Source organism: Symphalangus syndactylus, chromosome 5, assembly GCF_028878055.3.
Source record: "Symphalangus syndactylus isolate Jambi chromosome 5, NHGRI_mSymSyn1-v2.1_pri, whole genome shotgun sequence".
Taxonomy (NCBI): domain Eukaryota; kingdom Metazoa; phylum Chordata; class Mammalia; order Primates; family Hylobatidae; genus Symphalangus; species Symphalangus syndactylus.
Window position 1 is genome coordinate 14,579,531 of NC_072427.2, and position 24,524 is coordinate 14,604,054.

Here is a 24,524-nt window from a genome sequence, read left to right on the forward strand (position 1 = left end):
CAGTTATGCCTGGGGTTGTGCGTGGTGGCTTTCCTCGTCCTTGCAGCAGGATCATGAAAGCTGCTGGCTCTCTCCCTCTGGGCCTCTGTACTGCCCTCTCTATGCCTGGGTCTTTCATAGGGGCACTATCATTCTCTCTGATCACCTAGTCTGCGAGTGACAGTCAGCCTGGCTTTCCTTAGAAATGCTTCCTTGGGGCTGGGCACGGTGACTCACGCCTGTAATCCCAGCACTTTGGGAGGCCAAGATGGGCGGATCACCTGAGGTCAGGAGTTCAAGACCAGCCTGATCAATATGGTGAAACCCCGTGTCTACTAAAAATGCAAAAAAAAAAATTAGCTGGGCATGGTGGCACATGCTTGTAATCCCAGCTACTCAGGAGGCTGAGGCAGGAGAATCTGCCTGGGAGGCAGAGGTTGCAGTGAGCCAATATCATGCCACTGCACTCCAGCCTGGGTGACAGAGTGAGACTCTGTCTCAAAAAAAAAAAAAAAAAAAAAAATGAAGAAAAAGAAAGGCCTCCTTGGGCCAGGCACAGTGGCTCATGCCTGTAATCCCAGCACTTTGGGAGGCCAAGGTGTGCGAATCACCTGAGGTCAGGAGTTCAAGACCAGCCTGGACAACATGGTGAAACCCCGTCTCTACTAAAAATACAAAAATTAGCCAGACTTGGTGGCTGGTGCCTGTAATCCCAGCTACTCGGGAGGCTGAGGCAGGAGAATCGCTTGAACCCGGGTGGCAGAGTTGCAGTGAGCTGAGTGAGATTGCACCAGTGCACTCCAGCCTGGGCAACAGAGTGAGACTCCATCTTAAAGAAAACAAAAAAAAAAAGAAAGGCCTCCTTGGTCTGTCCTTTAAGACTCCATCTCTGCCATCGCCTGCATTTTTTTCTACTTCACTATTTGTACCTTCCTCAGGCTACCGTTTCCTCTATACTCCATTTCTTAGTTTCTCTCATCTCCCTTTTCTTCCACTCTTTCCTCTAAACGACCCTAAAGTAAAATTGAGGCAAATGTTATTATTCCTTATATTTAGTGGATTTTTATGTTCATTGATCATTCTGAGAGTATGTAACATTTCATGATTGTCTCTTTAAAAAAAAACACAACTCAATTTAATTGCTTCCTACTTATAAATCTCATCATTGATTTTTCTCTGTAGCTCTTTGGTCCATCATACAAAAATAAAGACTCTCCATCCCTCCTGGGTACAGTCAACTAATAGAATTTTCTACCACTCAGGATCGGAGCTTTCAATTCATTTCCAGATATTTTTGCATCAGGCTATTATTAATAGTTTGTGTTTCACACCTTTAACACACCAACTTCTGTGGTGCCAGGGCTCTTTTATTAGATAAACTTTAAGAATAATGATTTCAATGATTTCCTCAGCATTCAATAAAAATGCATAGAGGACCAGACATATTCTCAAGACAGAGATCTTAGTCTAAGGCACTCATTTGATTTATGCACACACACATGCTGCTATAGGCAGAACTGTTTTCACTGAATCGGGCTTCTTTATATGCCCCAGGGCCCCGGCTTCCTGTCAAATGCATTGAAAATCCTTTATTGCAAAGCTGTAGCATGCCAGGGGCTGGATATGCAAAGTTTGATAAGACCTGGTCTCTGCCCTCAACCAGCTCACAGTATCATGGAGACAACAACTATGAAAACAGGTAATTATCATAAAGGATGAATAAAGTTTCTCTCTACCGGAATAAGGAAAAACACACAATCAGTACCCAAAGAAATAGCACATAGTTAGCTCCTAGCAACTGAGGAGAAAAGTGTCTCATCAGAGCAAGCTCTGGAATGGGGGTATCATTAACTACAATCATATTGAACATTTGTTATTACTTATGTCAAATCCAGTATGGAGTGCTTTACGTATTCTGACACACTTATTCTCCACTATGATTCCATGAGGCAGAAATATTATTATCCCATTCTACAGATGAGGAACCTGAGCCCAGAGAAGATCACTATCCCATTGATGCCACGCAGCTAAGGCACAGAGCCAGGATTGATGCCCAACCCCACTGGTCCCATAGCACCCAAGTGACCAAGCACTGTGCCCCTGTGTCGGCGAGGTGGCCCCTGACCTGGAGGTGAAGGCTAATGGGCCTATCAGCTAAGCAGAGGCAGCCCCAAGCAAATTGGTGACCAAACTTGCCCTGAAAAGTAATGATAAGTTTAGTTATTGTTAAAAGTTATATAAGGAGGAAAAAGAGTTCTGAGGTCATATGAAATTTTTAAAACTCTGGGTTGAACAAAGATAAATAGTTTTCTTTACAAGACTTTTACAAGTTTTCCAAATGGTAATATTTACTGTCAAAAATCCATCGAAATATATATTATGAAGGATTTCTTGAAACTCCCTTGACAATGTAACTTAAAAAAAAAAAAACCTAAGCATTCCTTGAAAACATATATATAGCCTGCCGTCCATTTCCACAGGTCCATCCAGGGATTCGACCAACCATGGATCCAAAATATCCGGAAAAAAATAAAAATTAAAAAAAAAAACCACAGCAATCAAAATAACATAAATTAAAAATCAATAGTATAAGAACCATTTATACTGCATTAGGTATTACAAGTAATCTAGAGAAGATTTAAAGTATATGAAAGGATTTCATAAGTTAAAGTCCAATGCTATACTATGTTCTTTGATGGACTTGAGCTTCTTCAGATTTTGGTATCTGCAGAGGGCCCTGGATATCCCGCAGATACCAAGGGATAGCTATATATACTATCAGAAACATTGGTTTAAGGCAGATATGAGACATTTTTAAAATTAAGGTCTAGCAAAAGCTCTGTTTCTCCTGGGAACTAGTTCTACTGTTTCTCTCACCTTAGCTACACCCAACCAAAGTCTATAAATAATGTGATTATAGCTGTATTTCCCTGTTTGCTTTGGTTCCCAGGAATCTCAGACCCAAGCCTGCAGCCATGCAAGAGCAATGATGCGGGATGTCGGGGATGAGCGTAAGCATCTCATGTCTTTTTTTCTTGGCCTTCAAATTCTACTTGTAATTCCATAGGACTGTACTGCTAACAACCCATCTCTACCAGGTCAGGGTACAAAATCATTGTATATAAATGCCTCAAGAGCAAACCATCAGACAGGTAGGGTTAAATCCTAACTGTCAAGATAACAAATTTCCACCTAATTATATCCTCTCTTGGAAATGAATCTCCATAAATATGCTAATAAAATAATATGATGACCAAAGCTTGTGCATGTAGGTACAGAATAAACACAGGTCAGAACAAAATAGCATCCTCCCACATGCAGCATTAAAAAGCTTCCAGAATAACAAAGTCCAATTCTAGTGTCAGAGCAGTGAAAAAAACAACCACGAACCATAAGAACTCACCTTCTCCGACCTGCCTCTGTCAGCTCGCTGCTCTGATCGACCTGTGTGTCCTTCTACTCCTATTTTAGTGTATCTCAGGCACAAAACACCCTCACTGGCTTCATCTGAGACACACAGTGACCGACCACAGGACCAACGGATATTAACTGCTAATTGGATGTTGATATGATCTAGTCCATTCCTTGCAGTCTACTAGGAGGAACCAGAAGCCCAGAGGAATGAAGCAATTTGCAATGGATCACGCACCTGCAAATGACACACCTGACGCCCAGTTTAACTCTACTCCCCCTGCGTTAGGAGAAAAGTAGACACAACACTACTTGGTCTCACTCCCTCAGGAGTAAAACAGTTTCCTACTTGTTGGATGCATGGTATCTGGTCAAGGTGCTACAAATGCTATACCAATAAGTACCCAAATAAATAGCAAAAGGTGTACCTGTAATTGAACACATGAGCAGAGAGGTTAACATCAGTGCATGATGTAACAGCAGTGCCTCTTCCTGCTGAAGCCAAACGTGGGACCCTCTTCAGAGGAAGGGGAAGTGAGGGCATGTGCTGTGGGGTACCTCACCTCCACCCAGGAAAAGCGTGGCCCTCCCTCTGGCTGAACACAGATCCCTCTACCCAACCCACTCCTTCCCATCTCCTGAAGACCTTTCTCCATCACTGTATCCTGTTTCCTCCTCTTCACTCTCACCCTCTCCACTGGCTCCACCCCTACCCTCTCCACAAGCACACCCGATCCTCATCCATGTAAAACAACAACTTAAATTCAACAATCACCTTTCTTGTCATTGCCATCCTCCTTCAGTCCTTCTGTTAAGAATCATAAGAAAGTCCCCATTTGCTGGGTACACCTCAGTCAAACCTATGTAGGCAGATTTCATATCTATGGTTACCGTCTTATGGCCATGCTGCCCTGCTCCTGAGCACAGAGCTGGACACGTGGTGGCTAAGCCAGGATCACTGCATACAGCTGCGTAGGACATATGCCTCCCTCCATGAAGGCATCCCACACTTTGTTCACCCTAGCTGTGTCCACTGGAGGAAGAGGCACCAATCTCTCATTTGCTCTATGGCTCTGTGTGGGTGAGAAACGGCTGAGGTTGGTAAGTACACACCATGAGACCCCCCGCTCTCCCACAGCTCCCCCACAACCACTCCCTTTTGCAAAAATACCTAAAAATCAGCATCCTTGCCACATTGTCCTGTCCACTCCTGAAGTGCCCGACACAACAGAGCTTCTGAAATGGTGGCAATTGTGCTAATTAATTTGTTGGATTGGAAATGCAAGTGTACAGACCTCATCTCAAATTCAATGGCATCTGAGCAGCACCAGGCAATTTGGGCAGTTCCTAGAGCTAGGAGGGAAACACACTGACCAACCTTTGGCCTCAACGAGGCACCAGGCCATCTGTTCCTCAGGTCCCCTGCAGTCCCTCCTCCTCGCATCTTCAGTTATTCTGAGAGCTGTCCTCATTTCCTCCGTATGTCAAGCACCACTTAAGAAAGATGATCTGAGAATCCAATGAGCTGACTACGTGCAAGCCACCAGACCAAGGATGGTGGTGCAAGGTTTAAAGTGCCAAGTAAGATACAGCCCCTGCCCCTGCTGCACCAATAAAAAGAGCTAACATATTGCATTTGCAGTAACAAGCACCATTGCTATCACTATGCAGATGAATCCATTTCATTCTTACAACAACCTTGTTAGGTAAGTACTATTATTATTTCCAATTTGCAGATGAAGATACAGAAGCACAAAAGTTATTTGTCCAAGGTCTAGTAATTTGCCCAAGGTCTTGCAGCTTGCAAATGGCAGGGTCAGCATTCAAGCCCAGGCAATCTGGTGCCAGAATCCATACTTTATCTGCCCCATGAGTTTTCCTCTCTAGAAAACGGAAAAAGACAATGGGGCTAGAATGGCAGTGTGAGAAGCCTGGCAAATCCTCTCAAAAACAATGATAAAACTGTCAAAAACAACCATTTCAAGATGTGGACAAAACATACAACAAATTGAGGAACATTAATTCATTTAAAACTTCTGGGTAGATCAGTGGGAATCTGGTTCTTGCCCTCCCTCCTACTCCTATGTAGGTTGGCACAACAGTGGCAGGCAGGGCTGGCCATGCATACCAGCAACCCCACTGTTGGAGGGAGTTCACTTTGGAGTGTGATGTGAAAAACTCCACACTTAGTGACATTGTCAGTAAGGAAAGCAATATCGATTGCAAATAAACAAGGAAATCCCCCTCAGCTACCCTGAGGCTGCAACCAGTAGTCCTGGTTGGGGCAAGCAAAAGACTGGCAAACTAAACAGAATTTTAAACGGAAGACAGGGATCAGCCATAGGGATCCTTAAGCTCTCCCCATTATCTCTGGTTGACCAGAAAGCCATGAGCACACACTGGAGAGAGCCCTAGCTGCTCAGGAGGCTGGGATGGGAGAATCACTTGAGCCTAGGAGTTTGAGGTTTCACTGAACTATGATCATGTCACTGCACTACAGCCTGGGTGACACAGTGAGACTCTTGTCTCTTAAAAAAAGAGATATAGAAATTATTTTTCTTTAAAAAAAGGGAACCGAATGGAAATTCTAGAGTTGAAAAGTATAATAAACGAAATGAAAAATTCACAAAAGGAGCTTGATATCAGATATGAGGTGTCAGAGGAAAGAATCAGTAAATCAGTAAACTTGGAAAATAATCAGTAAGAATTATGCAATCTGAAGCACAGAGAAGAAAAATGAACAGAGCTTCAGAGACCTTTAGGACACCACCAAGCATACCAATATATATGCAATAGAGTCCAATAAAGAAAAAAGAGAAAGAGGCAGAAAAAAAAATTGAAGAAATAATGGCCCAAACATCCACAATGTAGTGAAATACATGAATCTACAGGTCCAGCAAGCTCAATGAACCCCAAAGAAGGACAAACACAAAAAGATCCCCACCTAGACACATTATAGTTTGTTAAAAGGCAAAGACCAACAGAAAATTATGAAAGCAGCAAGAAAAGATGGCAACTCCTCACATACCCAGAGTCATCAATAAGATTAAGAGCTGACTTTTCATCAGAAACAACGTATTTAAAGTTCTGAAAGCAAACAAACTGTCAACCAAGAATTCTACATCTGGCAAAGCTTTCATTTGAAAATGAAGGCAAAATAAAGGTATTCCTAGATAAACAGAGACTTGGGGGATTCATTGCTAGCAAATCTTCCTTGAAAAAATAATAAAGGAATTCCTTCAGATGGAAAGGAAATGATACCATATAGTAACTCAAATATACACTAAGATATACATTAATAAAGAACACCAGAAAAGTTAAATATGTAAGTAAATACAAAAGGCTATATAAATGTATTTTTCTTCTTCTCTTAACTTCTTTAAAAGGCATTAGATTGCATAGAACCATAACCCTGCATTTATAAGATATAGATGTAATATGTATGACAATAAAACTACAAAGGAGGGGGATGAAATGGAGCTATACTGGAGGAAAGTTTCCATGTTCTAGAGAATTTTAGTACTGATCTGAAGTACACTGTGATAACTTAAGACACATATTATACATGCAATCACTAAGAAAATACTTCAAAACATGGGGAAAAGGAATCAAAATCAAACATGAGAAAATATTTAACACAAAAGAGTACAATAAAGAAGAAACAAAGGAACAAAAAAAAAGATGAGACATAAAACAAATCACAAAATGGCAGGTGTAAATGCAACTACATCAACCTAATAATAGAGCCCCATAATACATGAAGTAAAAATTGACAAAATGAAAGGAGAAATAAACAATGCAACCGTAATATTTGGAGAGGTTAATATCCCTCTCAATAATTGATGAAACAATGAGACAGAAAATCAGCAAGGATAAAGATGATTTGAACAAAACTACCTACCAACCTTACAAATCAACAGTAAAATGACAAACAACTCAATTTAAAATAGGCAAGTAATTTGAGTAGATATTTCACCAAAGAAGATATACAAATGTCTAACAAGCATTTGAAAAGATTTTTAGCATCATTAGTCTTTAGGGAAATGCAAATAAAATGTCACAATGAGATACCACTACCCACCCAGTAGAATATGTATAATGAAAAATACAAACAGGCCAGGCACGGTGGCTCACACCTGTAATTCCAGCACTTTGGGAGGCCAAGGTGGGCGGATCACCTGAGGTCAGGAGTTTGAGACCAGCCTGGCCAACATGGTGAAACCCCGTCTCTACTGAAAATACAAAAATTAGCCGGGCATAGTGGCATGCACCTGTAATCCCAGCTACTTGGGAGGCTGAGGCAGGAGAATCACTTGAACCCAGGAAGTGGAGGTTGCAGTGAGCTGAGATCACACCACTGCACTCCAGCATGGTGATAGAGCAAGACTCCATCTCAAAACACAAAAATAAAAACAAACAAAAAAAAAACCAGACAATACAAAGTATTCACATCCATCTGAGGAAATTGGAACACCCAGATACTGCTAGTGGGAACATAAAAGATAAAATGGTTACAGCCACTTTGAAAAGCAGTTGAACAGCTTCTTAAAAAGTTAAACATAAATTTACCACACGACCCAGTAATTCCACTCCCAGGTATCTACCTAAGAGAATTAAAAACATACATTTATATTGACAGCAAATAGAATTATTCATAATAACATCACATTGGAAACAAGTCAAACATCCATGAATGGTTAATAGAGAAACAAAATGTGATATACCCAAAAATATAACACCAATACAATCTGATAAATACAGTATCTACTAAATTCCAATACCAATGAATAGTAGTGGCAGTGAAATGGAACAAACTATTAATACATGCTATAATGTAGATTAACCTCAAAAAGATATGCTAATTGAAAGAAGCCAGATGTGAAAGACTATATATATTGCATGATTCTGTTTGTATGAAATGTCCAGAAAATGGAAAGCTATGGAGAAAGAAAGTAGGTTGTTTGGAAGATGGAGATGGGGCAGGAACTTACCACAACTGGGCATCAGCAACTTTTTGGAGGGATGGAATGTTTTAAAACTGAGTATGGTGATGAATGCATAACTTTATGAATTTGTTAAAAATCATTGACTTTTATACTTAGCATGGACAGATTTTATGGTATATAAATTATACCTCAATAAAATGGAAAAAAAGACAATGCACAGAAATGATCAAAATGTAAGGTGGAATGTCATAAATGCAATGAAAAAATGGGGCAGAACTGGGAGAGGTTCACGAAAAGCTTCCTGCAAGAGGAGTCATGTTGGAACTACATACATCTTATAGAGTAAATAGAATGTTGTTAGTTTATGATAAAAGAAAGGGAACTCCAAGTAGAGATCACTCAATAAGCAAATGCATCAAAGTGGAAAAGGCAGGGGGACAGTTGGTGAACTAACCAGGTACTGTCTAGTTTACCAAAGCACAGAGGTGAAGGGAGCTAGTTAGGGAAACGCCTGCAAAATAGCCCCATCCCCCTACCCCCACACTGAACTAGCTTCCCTTCTAAGTCACTCTCTCTCCTTGTTCCAGATCAGAGGTTACAGACTTTGTGTTGGCCTGGATATTTAGGAATCACCCAAGTGCTGTCCAGAGTTCCAGAATGTTTCTGGGGTACATTTGCAGAACCCAGGAGTTGGTATGTTGAAACCCTCTGGGAGATTCCAATGCTGTTTAAACCTCATTGATGACTTTCTCCAAGGAGTTTTGAATTGCTCTTCACTTGGGAACACACCAGCCCTTCCCTCCTTCCAGTATGGCACCTGGCCACTCTTCATCCCAAGGAGAGAACTAAAGAGTTTCATTTTATGCATTATTTGTTGTGACTGGGTGATATGAGCCATGAAGAATAAAATTCTCAGCAGTGTTTTTTAACCTCTCTTCATTATCACCTCCAAGAACCTTTTTAGACATTTCTTCCTAATTGTCCCCCCCGAGAAATTTTAATACTACCAATTAAATGTAAATCTTTCTATATATGCATAATATGTATATTTTGCTTTATACATAAAAAGAGTAAGTTTGTGCCTCCCTCCCCTACCCAGAAGTAATTTTCCCTCCACTAGAAGTGATATCACCTCCATCGAAAATGCATGCTCTGGAGTCTCACAGTTAAGGGAAGAAGATGCCAAGCCACTGAGGATGATGTTAGTATCTTGCAGATCGAAATGTTAAATTCCTTTAGCTGAGTTTTCCCAGATCCACTGGAAATGAGGAAGGGAGTGCAGCCTTCTCAGCCCTCCAGAAGAGACTCAAATAGCTCTGGAGGCCAGAGAATAATGGAGCCAGGCCTGACAGGAGAACAATTACAGAAATGAGATGTTTGTGTCTAATAAAAGCTGAAAGCCAAGAGAGACACATTGTTTGCGGAAACTGCATAGACAAGCAAGTCTAATACAGTATTAGAAATATTAGCAAATGTAAAAGGAAATGCACTCTCTGGAAAGACTGTGATCTCAAGCTTCTGGAATAGAGGCATTGTCTCTCCAGTTACAGGACAAGGCCTTCTTAACCTCAGTGAGAAAGTGATTATTGCCTAACTGGGGATCAACAAGCTTAGAGCATGTTGCTGTGTGCACCAGTGATGCAGGGACACAGTTCTGTTCTTAGGCAGGTGTTTGGTACATGATGGATAGTCACCAGATGCATCTCCAGAAATGACGGAGCCCTATAATGTTAACTGGGTCACACTACCTCCAACTTCACACTTAGAAAATGTGTCGAGAGAGTCACCTTAACGCAAGCCAAGAACACCAGAAACAAACCATGCGCACCTGCTTTCTGCATCTCATGATATTTTTCTAACTTAAAAACCCTGTGTGTGTAGAGCAACGATTCCTTCTTGTTCTCAACTTCGCCTGGCTCTGCCCTGCAGTTTCAGCTCCCTTTTGCCTCCTGCACCCATCCTCATGCTCACATGTCATCCACTGCAGGATATGCCTGGGCAGGTCAGAAAACAGAGAGAACAGTCTGTTCCAACACTGCCCTTAACACACTGCTGCTGCAGCCGACGCTGCAGGGTAGACTCAGCCTAGCAGATGGGAGCACACCAATCCACTCAGCCACCACTGTCCAGGGAGACTAACTTTATCAAGAGGACAGTCCCAGCATTTCATCAGCTGGGAAAACACCTGCAGCCATGTTTTGAGATAGTCAAAGGCACCAGCACAAAAGAAACTGTCAGAAATCAGAAGAAGGCTGTTGATTTTTTATTTTGATCCAAAGAAAGTTAAAAACCAGGAAAGGACATTAGTTGGAACATCTAGCTTTATATGTTTTGGGGGTTTGTTTGTTTGTTTGTTCGTTTTTAGACAGAGTCTCGCTCCATTGCCCAGGCTGGAGCGCAGTGGCGCAATCTTGGCTCACTGCAACCTCTGCCTCCTGGGTTCAAGCAATTCCCGTGCCTCAGCCTCCCGAGTAGCTGGGATTATAGGTGCCTGCCATCATGCCCGGCTAATTTTTAGTAGAGATGGGGTTTCATCATGTTGGCCAGGCTGGTCTCGAACTCCTGATCTGCCCACCTCAGCCTCTCAAAGTACTGGGATTACAGGCGTGCACCACCGCATCCAGCCTGTCTTTATTTTAAAAGCAATAATTGTATAGACAATGGCAAATAGTGTGGTAGGAACTTATCTTACGGTTACTTTGATTTCTCACAACTTTCCGGCTGCTAAAACAGCATTATCATCTCCATTTTCCAGAGGCAACTAAAGATCACAAAAGTTACATATCGTTCCTAAAATCACAGAGCTACAAGTGGCAGAGACAGGTTTCACCCACGACTGTCTGGCTCCTAAAAGCCCACAATACCTCTCCTCAGCATCATGGCTGGTATCACTGAGACATTTTCTAAGTACCATTTGGATTATTTTCTTACAAGACACAGCATGTCCTGACGATAAACATCTTACATAAGACTCACCTTTATTCACACTAATCAGAGTGTCCCTCCAGAAAAAGCACCTCTGTATTAGTCTGTTTTCACACTGCTAATAAAGACATACCTGAGACTGGGTAATTCGTAAAGAAAAAGAGGTTTAATGGACTCACCGTTCCACATGGCTGGGGAGGCCTCACAATCATGGTGGCAGGTGGCAGAGAAGCAAAAGTATGTCTTACATGGCAGCAGGCAAGACAGCGTGCACAGGGGATCTGCCCTTTATAAAACCATCAAATCTCATGAGACTTACTCACTATCACGAGAACAGCACGGGAAAACTCACCCCCATGAGTCAATTACCTCCCACTGGGTCCCTCCCACAACATGTGGGGATTATGGGAGCTACAATTCAAGATGAGATTTGGGTGGGGACACAACCAAACCTATGAACCTCCAAGTGTCATTTCTACCTGGTGTCCTACCTGTGAGAAGCAATCGTGACTGCACCATGCATCTGACTTTTATTTTTTTGGCAGATAAAGAAGAGTTTTTTCAGCTTTGTGATGGGGCCATCACTCTGAGTCCTCATCCAGGATGTAACAGGCTGTTTTCTAGAGTTAGAGGATAGAGATGTGCATATGCTTATGCCGGGAGCATTTCTTCCAACACAGAAAAAGGCCCTGCTTTAATTCCACAACCATATTACGAACTGCAGATATTTCATTAAGGACTCTTAAACCATGCCTGTTTTATCTCTGGAGTTAGCTATAATTGCGGAAATGGAAGAGAAACAAATAGGAGACAGAAACATTGAGAACTGGAGGATTTAGGCTTCTTTAGAGAAGCAAAATGGCAAACAGGTTGAGTGCTTTTAACTGAATAGCTTCCTACTGGAAAACAAGAAAGGATATTGGTAGTTTTTATTAAGGCTGGGTCTACACAGTTCATTGTCCTTGACACTGCCTAGTTTTGAAAAATCTGTGTGAGCTCTGAAGAGAAGATTTGCATTTATTAGAAGTGAAGAACGTAATAAAAATGGAAAACACCACATAATTTAATAACCTGTAACGATAAATGCCATGGCACTCGGCAACTCAAAAGATTAGATAGAAGAAAGCTAGAGTGCATGCTTGGTGCAATAATCCTAAGTGTTTAGGCTGGAGGAAGTCAAGAAAATAGCTTCAATATCTCATATCATATGAAACGAGACAGATTATTAAGAACTACTAGAAGCACTAAGAAGCAGAAGTATTGGCTGGGAAACCAGATGGCTAGTCACAGTAATTTTCTCCCAGTAATCAAATGTTAGTTTCATTTACAAAAACCTCCCATATGAAGTCTTGCCTCAATAAAACATCATGTGCAAGCCCTGGATGACCACTATGGTTGAGCTAGCCCCTTTTATACAAGAAATACACTCATTTTAAAACAGCCCTAAATCCTATGGCCTGGTATAGCAACGAATATGCATCACATTAAACTACTTGACACTTCCTTTCCTGGTTCATTGTTTCATGAAGAAATGAACCCACAGCTAGAGGAACGACTTTGGAGTCAAACTTCCTTTCTGCTGAAACTGATCATCATATTATTAATATCTCTAGTGATAAAGTCTCATTTCTCCCAGACACCAAGAAAATGCATTGTGTTACTAGCACAGGGTTCTTACAGGGAGTCACACTGCCTTCATACCCACAGCTCGTTTTGCTTTAAAGGCTTCTTTTTCATGTAAAATACATCCCCTCAAAGCAGTTCTAAAGATTGGACTCAAAGAGACGTACCTACACTGCTACAGGCTGTGAAATAATTGCCCAAGAACTCGGTTCCCAAAGGACAAACAAAAAAGCAGGGACTTCTGTGTCCTCACAAAGCAAATGCCTTGAGTCTCTGGAGACTCACAGCCATAAGTCCAGGATGCAGGTATGGATTAGGAACAATAGACTCAACCCTGATTCTTAAGGGTTCTTGCAGGCGAGCTGCAACCTGCTTCTACGCACTCCCCGTCCCTCCGGGAGTTCACTGTTCTGTGCCTCTGTGTGGCAGCATATGCAGGGTGAGGGTAAGCCCTTGCTAGATCAAGTGGGGCTCCAGCAGGAGTAGCTGACATCACCAGAGAGCCTTTTAGAAATTGAAAAATCTCAGACCCTGCCCCAGACCCACAGAGTCAAATTCTACAGTTTACCAAGATCCCCAGTGGTACATATGAACATTCAAGTCAAAAATGCTGCCTCAGGCTACAGGGGTCTTCAGCCCCACCGTCCACTCCATGGCAACACAGTGCTGGGGACCCTCCTCCCTTGCCTCTGCTGCCTTCACACATTTAATCCACCCATCAGTTGGCCCTACCTTGGCAGATTCCAATCTGTCCACTCCTCTGTCTCCACTGCCACCACCTATGACCTGGCGACCATCATCCCCTCACCTGAGATACCACCACACCTGCTATGCCTTTCCCCATTGTCCATGCACACTACATGGCAATTAGATATTTTGAGTACAAAAGTCACATCATGGCAAGTTACCCAGTATGTTCCAGTGGCTCCCCATGGGCCTGGAATAAAATCCTAACTCCAGACCCTGGCCTGCAAGATGCTATAAAACCCCCCACCCCTGCCCTCCTCTCCAACCTCATTTCCTACCACCATCCCATATATTTACAATTCAAACCACACCAGTTGCCTTGCTGTTCTGCAAACAGATCAAACCCATCCTCAACTTGGGACAATGTGCTACTGCATCTGCCTGGAACACTCTTATCCCACATCATGACAAGGCTGATTTCTCCCCAAGCAGGTCTTAGCTCAAATGTCCCCTCCTAAGAAAGACTTCTTCTGATCAGCACCACCTTCGCTTCCAATCCAGTCACTATGGCAACACCCTCTTTTGGTCCTCCTGGCATTCAAGTACCTTGTCCAGAAGTGTCCTATTCACTGTGTGCTTTTCAATCATCTGTTCCCTACCTGCATACAAGTTATTTGAAAGCCAAGACCTTATCTTTGCTGATTGCTAGTTCCTAGAAGAGTAACTGATGTATAACAGGAACTTAACAAACATTTGTTGAATAGATGGATAGATGGATAAATAGATGAAAAAGTACTGGCCTAAAAGTTCTAACTCTGTTCTCAATTCCGGCTGCATGTTAACCACCCACGGATGTTTGAGAAATGCTGATAATAGACTGTATGGTCTGAATGTTTGTGTCCTTTTAAAAATGTTCATATATTGAAACCTAATCACCAATGTGATAATATTAGGAGGTGAAGCCTTTGGGAGGTGATTAAGTCATGAGGGTGGGGCCCTCATGAATGGGATTAGTGCCCTTATAACAGAGGCCCCAAAGAGTTGCCATGCCCTTTGGCCTGGTGAGGACACAATGAGAAGGTGCCATCTATGAACCAGAAAGCAGGCCCTTACCAGATACCAGATCAGCCAGTACTTTGATCTTGGACTTTCCAGCCTTCATAACTATGAGAAATAAATGTTTGTTGTTTCTAAGCCACCTAGTTTATGGTATCGTGTTATAGCAGTCCAAACCAACTATGACACAGACCAAGTGAATCCCAACCTCTGAGCCCACTGGAACAGGGCTGTCCAACAGGACAGCCACTGGCCACATGTGGCTAAGTTTAAATTAATTAAAGTGAAATAAAATGTAAAATGAAGCTCTTTAATCATACTACCCACATATCAAGTATTCATCAGCTACATGTGGCTAGTTAGTGCCTACCTTGCAGAAGGGCAGAGATAAGGCATCTTCCCACAATGCAGAAAGCTCTATTTGAGTTCCAGAAATTATTCTAAGGCTTATTTGTTATGTGGCTCATTTATGCATTGAAGAATCCTTATTCAGCACCTATTACTAGCCAAGTATCATACTAAGTGCTAAAAATAACAGTAACAAAACACTTTCATAGCACCTGCTATGCACCAGGTGATTGTTCTAACAACTTAACAGATATTAACTCATTTTATTGTTATATTAGCTGTGTTAAAGGAATACTATTATTATCCCCATTTTACATACAAGGAAATTTCAGCACAGAGAGATTTCAGAAAGTTACTGGGGAGTAGTCACGCAGCTGGTGAGATATGGAGTCAGAACTGGAATCTAGGCCCTGCGTTAAAGGACAGTTATAAAGAGAGCTGAGTAAGACGGAAGATCCTTCACATTTCTTAGCTGTGATAACCGAGTCTCAGGCTGACCAAGGGGCTTGCTTGGCACAGTCAGTGTGTGGCACAGCTGAGATAAGAGCTCCACTCCATGCCAGGATGCTTTTATGGACAATAAGCTGTTCTTATCTCCTACTCACGTCACAAATGCAGGTCAGGAAAATACTATCCAGGCTGGGAAATTCCTCTGGAGCCAGAGAATAAGTCCTACCTCCATTCCAGTTAGCTTGTTCACAGGTAAATCTGCCTATTCTGGGACAATTCCAGGGGACATGGCCTGGGCAGGGACTCTTCAGATACCGCTTTGTTCTATGAATCTGCAGCCAGCTCTGTTTGTTGAGCGCTTTTCTCCAAATAGTGATGAAAAACACTGCTCCAATGCATCCTATGAGTGAGGAAGGTAGGATGATAAGAGTGGGGACAGAGTGGGCCTCGGGGTTAGACCTACCAGGTTCAATTCAAGAGCCATCATCTTCTTAAGTAGTAAAGACCATAGAGGCCTTTCCTGAGCCTGTTTCCTCATTTGCAAAGTGGTAATGTCAGCACTTTGTAGGCTGTTGGGAGATTACACATCATATTCTACGAGCGTCAAAAGGGCAAAGCTGGAGGGGAGGGGGCAGCCTGTCCTTTCAATGTCATACTGGGACATTGTTTAATAGACCAACTCAGGATTACTGATTTATCTAGGACAGGGGTCCACATACTATGGCCCAAGGCCAAATCCCACTCACCACCTGTCTAAGTAGAGTGTCGCTGGAACACAGCCATGCCCATTTGTGTAGCCATCACGGCTATAGCAGAGTTGAGTTCTGAGAGAGCAACACAGACAGTATGGCCTGTAAAGCCTGAAATATTTACTATACAGCTCTTTACATGGTAAGTTTGCCAAACCCTGATGCAAAGGAATATACCTGGGTTTGATTTTCCTATTTACTATATATTAAGGGCACGAACACTGTGAAGCTGCGTGTTAACTTACAGATTGCTGTACAGCAGAAAAGATAAACCCCAAAGTCAAAGAAACATTGCCCTGTAAGACATTCACTAATTTTGTATCTGTAGAGATTGAATTTCCCATGAAGCTGACCGTGGAATTAACACTAGTGGGCCTCCAGTCTATGCAGAGGTACTCTAGGGGCTAACCTAGAACCCCTATATAAGAGGGAGGAAAAGAAGCAGGTCTGGGTACAGTGAGAATTGGGGATGGGATGCAGTTGCAACAGAAGGCTTAGCTGACCCTATGGGAAGTTCTGAATACAGGGTAAGTGACCTTCAAGAGATTCAAGCAGTGGTAACAGAATTGGTCTTTTTATCTGCTCATGGATCAGACATTGGGTGCAGGCTGCCCTAGAACAAAGCCTGACTTCAGACAACGTGGCTGTCTTCAGCCAAGGTAGTCCTAAAGGGAACTGACAGCTGGGCACTTTCTGCTGGCAATATTCCTGAAGCTACGGTACCTGTGGCTAATCTGAATGGTCCATCACAATTTCCCCCACACTTACCAATAATGGTTCTCTTCTATCATTCTTTTTTTTTTTTTTCCAAAATGCCAATAAATACCAAGTTCCTCAAAAGTTTCTTTGAGCTGGATTTACCAACTCACTGGTTCCCTCATTAATGAGTTAAATAAAATAGTATTTGACTCGGGTTCTCTCTGTAATTGTATGAAGGGCAAATTTTAACTTTCTCACAATTATTTTTGACAGAATGCACACATTACGTGGCAATTATTGTGATATTATCATAAGGGAGAAAGGCTTTACTTAAAAATCAATGGGCAGTCCCCACCCAGCAATGCCTTCCTTTCTTCTGAGCCTCGCGGTCTGGCCAGGGCAGTAGCGAGGCACCAGTGAGTCAGAGCAGCAGAGAGCTCCTTCTCCTCCAAGGTCAACCTGGATTGGCTGGCTGGAAGGTGAGGAAGGCTGCCCAGACCAGAGAACTCTGGGGAAAATAACCAGAGGCTAAATCAACCTGCCTTTAAGAGTTGGTATTTATCAGAGCCTTAAAAGACACAGAGCCTTTATTTGGCTTGTGCTAAGGGATGGGGATCAGAAAGCATTTTCTCAGAATTCCAGTTAAGTCTCTTCATCGGAGGAAGTAAAATGAGAGACACAACATCTTGAACATCCTTGCTTTGAAATGCACAGTAAGAATCAGAATTGTCAATGCCAGGCATAGGGCTAGAGCTCTGGGTGAGGCCACTGGGAGGGCTGTGGCAGTCATGAGTAGGTATCAAGGTCTCTGTAAGACAGAGGTTCGGGAAAGGCTCAGGAAGACCCAGGATATGATACATGCTTCCTGCAAGCTGAGCACATAGTCATGATTAGGAACCAGGCAACTTACTTAAAAATACAACCACCACCACAGCAAGAAGATGAAAATGGATGAGTATGGTGATGAAGAGATGAACAATTACACAGCAAATATAGCAAAATGTTAATTGCAGAATCATGACAGTGGGTATATGGGTATTAATTGTATAATTCAACTTTTATGCTTAAATTTTTCAATAATAAAATATTGAGGGTAAATGACTACTGAGACTGCCCACGAGGCAAAACACAACCTCAGTCCTACTATATTCTACATGTTAAATGTGTACATATTTACACAATATACATGCTGATATGCCTCTATATTTATAGTCATAAATGAGTAAAATACACAAATATATGCAGAATATTGGACATGTAAACAAATTTTGTTTTTCTAGCAAGAAATTAATGCTGCAAGCTTCCCAGACTGCATAACTCAGTCTGGGATATGCAGACTAGACTAGGAAAGACTATCTTTCCCTTAAAGTAGGTTAGTCTTAAATGTAACAGAAAATTGCTCAGGGCGAATGGTATTTATGAACTAGACATCATAGAATGACAACAGTTCTGAATGATGCAAAATGAAATCATTCAAACAACCTATGGAAAAGGCAAAATTCAGCTATCATACTTTCACCTTAATGGCCTGGTTGATTTGCCTGGGCAAACTGCCTAAAGGAACATGTAGAGAACAAGGCCTATCTCTTTTTTCATATGAGAGCAAGACCAGATCCACCCTACAGTTGTGCAGACAAGACAAGCAGATTCTAGGTGCAATAATTATGCTATATATGACACTAAGCGAACAGCAACTGCATTTGAAATGAGCCTACCTTACAGAGCTTCCAGATCAGTCAATTCATAGAACAAGCCAGCACAGTGTTTTATAAGGCACGGAGCCTCAGACTAATGTACGCATCTTACTGCCCATTACCAAAGGTCAAGATACCCCTGGGATGTAAGGAGAGGCAGTGTGAGCTCTGGACCAGAGACCCAGGGAAATTGAAGGGCTAGAATAAGTGCTGAGTGATGAGTAACAACAGCCTTAGGGGAGACAGCAGAGGCCTACAGGTGCTATGAAGCCCATAAAGTGTTGCAAATGCACTCCAGGTCCAGCAGGGCCACCCACAGTCCTTTCCTGGCAACAATTTTAGAACTTACATTCATCTAAGGAGCGTGCATCTCCAGTGTTATGACATCAGTCAAGGAACAATAAGAGTTTATGCAGAAAACCATCCACATCCACCTAGCTGGAATATATTTATTCTGTAATAACAAGTACACAAATGTTAACTATATGTTAGCTAGTCATAATTGTAGATTTTTTTGGGTTTTCTTTTCTTGTTTTTTTAGAGACAGTCTCACTCTGTCACCCAGGCTGGACTGCAATGGCGTGATCATAGCTCCCTGAAACCTCGTGCTCCTGGGCTCAAGCGATCCGCCCACCCCAGCCTCCTGAGCAGCTACAGCCACAGGTGTGTGCCACAGTGCCCAGCTAATTGGTGGTGTTTTTTTGTTTTGTTTTGTTTGTAGAGATGAGGTCTCACTATGTTGCCCAAGCTGGTCTCTAACTACTGGCCTCAAATGATCTTTCCATCTCTGTCTTCCAAAGCACTAAGATTACAGGTATGAGCCACTGTACCCAGCCAGCTATTGCTATTATTAATACAAGTAATTTTTATTAAACAGTTATTACATAGCAGGGAGTATGTTAAGCACTTTTACAGGTTAATCCTGCTAATCTCCTACGAGATAAGTGCTATCACTAACCCATTTTGTAGAAAAAAAAATTGAGGTTTCGTATGCCTAAGGCTATTCTGAACCTGGTATAAGGGACTGGAATCCAAAGAGTTTAATTCTAGAGTCACACTAAACACTTTAGCTAACTGCTTGTTAAAATCAAATAGTTATGCATATGTCATTTGTATAACTGGATGTGCACGACTGAGATTAAGTGAATGAAGAGCAAAGGGTGACAGCAAGTATATCTACAAGGGCCCAAGACAAACATGCTCAGGAGGTAATAAGAGAGCCGGCAGCCCACACTGATTCGACGGGCCAGTCTCTGAACCCACACCCCATTCAGATGACACTGCCAACCCCATCTCTGAGACAGAGAGAGCTGGAAGTTCTGCAAAGGAAGTATTGACTTCCAGCTCCTGACTCCCAGCCAGCCCTTCACTTTGCAACAGTGAGAGGGCGGGGAGTATTCCGAAATTGGTTAATAATGCAACCAACCAAACCATAAACAAGAGCATAATTAAAGCTCTTTTACTTTGGTTTAAAATAATCTCAAATCTGCCAAACACAGATGACTACATAGAAGAAAGCAGCACATCATGGGGTTTATTTGTCTTTAGCTTCTGTTTGGGACTCTGCCTGAGAAAACTAATTATCTACTCAGCACATATAGTGTGTAAGACCTTAACAAGGTGCTTTTCACAAACACTATCTTATTAAATCCTGGAACAAACTGTAGTGTAGGTATTACTAAGTTCAATTTGGAGAAACAGAAGGAGAGATTCAGAGAGGTTAAGTAATTTGTCCAAGGGCACACAGCTCGCCTAGCAGAATGATATTTTAAACCTAGGTAGTTGAATCTAGCCTGGTTTTATTAAACCATGTGGCTACCTCGAACATCTTTCATCTAAAAGACACATAAAAGACAGGGAGAGAACAGCAGGCCTCAGAAGTTCCCAAGATTGAAATCTGTTTATTACTATGAAGTGGCCAATCACTTCTGCAGGGCAGGCCAGCAACCCTGGCACCAGCTGGGTTCTAAAAGGCCAAAGCTGCCAGGCCATGCCAAGATGCCACAATGAAAATGAGCATTGTTTGGGTCAGCTGCTGCAGGGCTCCTGTGCACACAGGCAGTACCATGTCACTGAATGGAGAGGGTGCCTCAAGGATGGAGGGTTAGTGGCTGCAATGTCTCATGCAGGCAGGCAGGCAAAGAGGGGCCTGAAATTAGTGCTTTAGGGTCATTGTTGCAGGAATTGGGCAGGCAGGGGTCTTGACAGCAAAACTCAGGCAGGAAATAGCTCAAGCCATTCTGCCTTCTGGGGAAAATGGCCGAGGAAGGGGGAAGGGGTAAATGGGATGACAATAGTCTAAAGAGAAAAGGAAAGCGTTGAAGAATAAAGCAAAATGTCATCAACCTGTGGCCCACTCTGGATTAACTCTGAATTCTAAGGCACTTCTAAACTTGTCCATGACCCAGCACTGAATTAGACACTTGACAGTGATAATGACACCTGGCATTCACACGTCAGTTCCCTGTGCCCTCTCACAAAACACCATAAAAGCCACGAAGGATTTCCCACTGGAAATGGGCTTGGCCAATATACAGACACACACAGAAACAAAGAGGGGAGAATAAACTCCTGCTCCCTCTCCCAATCAACTGCAACTTCAGCTGTAAGCAGAATTCTTTAACCTCCTGAGCCTGGGGTTCTGAATGATAATATACAAATTGCAAGACTAGAAACAGAATATATAAGGCACTTGTCAGCACCTGCCATCTTGCAGAGCTCATTAAATACCCATGATTACTCATATTCACAACTTTTAAAGAGAATCAACAGAGGGCCATCACATCGTACCCCTGAATTATTGTCTGGAGTTAAGCTCGATTATTCAGATTGATGTAGTCAGTGTGAAGTCTTGAAAGCAAAGCCTGAAAGATAAGGACATTGGATGCATCTGTGCTGTGTGCCAGTAGGTGACTTAGGAGTCAGTAAGCACATCAATATGGTCACACCGTAGAAACAACACTGATGCTGAGGCTGAATCTTCCATCTCTCTTTGGAAGGGCAAAGCGTAAAGAGGAAAATCACCAGGTCCAAGTCAGTGCTCACTGGGGCCTTCCAGGCATGGAGCACTGCTGAGGACCTCACACAACTCATGCTGATGTGGAGACAAACAGGAGCCACCCAGACCCACGGCAGGTGCAGTGGGCTAGGGGCTCACAAGGGGCAGATCTTGCCTAAGAGGAGGACTTGAGGGAAATCTCAATTAAAAGACAAGCATGGGAGACAAGCGCTGATGTCAATTTCTAATTAGTAAGAGTTAGCTGGTGAGAAAAAGATACAATCCTCTAAGCTTCCAATGTGGATTTTTGTGCTCTGCTACTACTTTCCATTGCACAATTAAGGGAGACCAAGGGGAAGCGCAGGACACACTCAAGAAAGGGAACAATCAAAGGCAAAAATGCAGAAATGAGGAGTACTGGGGAAATGGACTAGTCAGATTTGCCAGCCCCAATATTTAAAAGGGACCAACTCTGTCTCCCTGTGGCTCCCAGGGTCCTGCCGGGTCTGGTCTTCCACCCACCTCTCTGCGTTCATCTTCCCCTGCTTCCCTCTCACCCTCTCTGCTAGAGACACACTGGTCTTTCCATTCCCCGACCACATCAAGCACGTTTCAACCCCAGGGCCTTTGCACTTCCTAGTCCCTTTGCCTGAAACATTCTTGCTCCAAATAGTTGTATAATTTGATCCCACACTTCTTTCAAATCTACTCAAATATCACCTGCCCAGAGAGGCCTTTAGAGAAAGGTCCAACCCATTTGTTAGCGGCCATAAAAATAGGGGAGGGGAGGGCGAAGGGATCTGAATTGTCAGGCCGCATGTATGTGTCTGCTCACAGCAGGGATCTACCTAAAACTGTCTACTGTGAATGAAATCAAGGACAGAGAATGATGCACTTGTTCAAGGGCCGTCAGTTTAAGGGTTGATATTGTATAAATGCTACAAACCAACCAAGGGCCAATTCTAAGCATCCCTAAAAGACTGTGAAGCTCTTGGGCCCAGCTGCCCAGCAGCAAAGGGCTGCCTTTTCCTGTAATGTATGATTTGTGACATGCTGGAGTTTGGCTGCTGGAACAAAGAGGCATCTGCCCAGCTTCTTCCTGAAACACAGGAGCTAGGGCAGCTTTGAAAAGGGCATTCTGGCTTCAGATGTCCTCTGTCTCTTGATACAGGAGCTTAGGAAGCTCCTGACCTCTGAGCTCACTCAAGGAGAAGCCACTGCATCCTGCCTTTAAGGAGTGAGCCCTCAGGAGGTAGCCCTGGAGAAGGAAGATGGTGATAAAAGGCCCAGCCAGGGGTGGGGCTTCGTTACTGGGCCTGGAGAGTGATGCCAAAGGGAGCAAAGAGGGAGACAAGACCCCTGCTCCTTCTGCATCCTCCTTCCAGGTGACGCAGAGCAGGTGGGCAGGCTCAGCACCACCCCATATGTGTCCCTATATGGGACGGAAGGCTTTTTACTTCTAAAGGAACAAGAATTGGAGAATCCACACAACTCCTTTCCCCAGAAAGCCTTCCTGATTCACTGAGGAAGGGAATCAGACCCCATGCTCCTGGAATACAGGTGAGCTTGCCAGCAGGGGTCCAGCTGTTTTTAGGATAGACATTGACTAGTTTCCGTGATGCTCAGCTGCCTCAGGTCTAAAAGAATCAGATTAAAAAAAAATGAAATGAGATAATATATGAAAATATGCAGCATGGGGCCTGGCATAGAGTAAGCATACAAAAAAATGCTTAATCCAAACAAATAATTCCAATGATGTAAAAAAAAAAAAAAAGACATGTCACAATTAGAACTGAAATATAATTATCAAAGCTTTCTAGAAAATGCAGATTGTGAAAAATCACTTAAGCCTCATTTAATACTAGAAAATAGACATTTCATAATAATTTCTGATTGTAGTGATTCACATAATCTGTGCTGAATAAATCAATAAGTTTTATTTTAAAACAATTTAATATTAGAAAAAGGCTCTGAAGTCAGACTGCCCCCCCACCTTTTTTCTTTTTTTTTTGAGACAGAATCTCACTCTATTGCCCAGGGTGGAGTGCAGTGACACGATCTCAGCTCACTGCAACCTTCCACCTCCCAGGTTCAAGCGATTCTCCTGCTTCAGCCTCCCAAGTAGCTGGGAATACAGGCCTGCCCACCACATCTGGCTAATTTTTGTATTTTTTTTAGTAGAGATGGTGTTTCACCATGTTGGCCAGGCTGGTCTTGAACTCCTAACCTCAGGTGATCCACCCACCTCAGCCTCCCAAAGTGCTGGGATTACAGGCGTAAGCCACCGCACCCAGCAGAATGCCCATTTTTGGTGTCCAGTGTTGCCACTTTCAAGCTATGTGACAGGGAGAAAATTTCTCCAACTCTCAGGACCTCGGAATCCTCATTACAAAATGAAGATAATACGTGTACCTATCTTACAAGGTTTTGCAAAGATCCAAAAGGTTAATCCATAGGAAAACCTTAGAACAGTGTTAGATATGATCACTATTCTTATTATCATTATTTTGATCATTAATGTGACTGTATGTATGATGCTATGGTGATAAAGCTTTCCAATCAGGCCAGACCTTTGTCTGAAACTGGATCCCTTCAGTTGCCTGCTCCGTGAGATGTTTCTGCAAGTGTCTCGGTGTGAGGATGAAGAGGACAACAGAAGACATGCATGTAACACGGTGCCTGGCACAGGGTATGGACCCACAGAAGTGACTGTTGCAACTGTGATATACTATCACGATGCTACACTACTATTGGTAAGTAGGATATTACAAACATAGTCCTGCTTCAAAAAATACTTGGGACCAAAATTTCTATGCACAACCCAGTAAAACACATGAAATAATTATGAGCGTATGAACAACGTATAAATGCATTGCCTTAGTAACTATTAAGGGTTATAAATCACAACTTGGAGTTTATAACCCACAGCCACTTTCAGGATATATAATGGCATAAAATA

The 24,524-nt window shown here is 42.6% G+C and overlaps 1 protein-coding gene across 6 annotated transcripts in view; it reads right to left on the reverse strand.

Moving 5' to 3' along the window:
• Nucleotides 1–24,524, reverse strand: part of SLCO3A1 (solute carrier organic anion transporter family member 3A1) — a 321,546-nt gene that overhangs the window by 267,438 nt on the left and 29,584 nt on the right. The window contains exon 1 of one of the 6 annotated variants that reach the window (XM_063640090.1): nt 11,441–11,497. The exons of 4 other annotated variants lie outside the window; for them this stretch is intronic. In XM_063640090.1, coding sequence (XP_063496160.1) covers nt 11,441–11,473 — 33 coding nt within the window. In that variant the 5' untranslated portion in view covers nt 11,474–11,497. Of the gene's footprint in view, nt 1–9,468; nt 9,490–11,440; nt 11,498–24,524 lie in introns of those variants that run through there. One more of the 6 variants, XM_055277139.2, reaches the window with a different exon arrangement.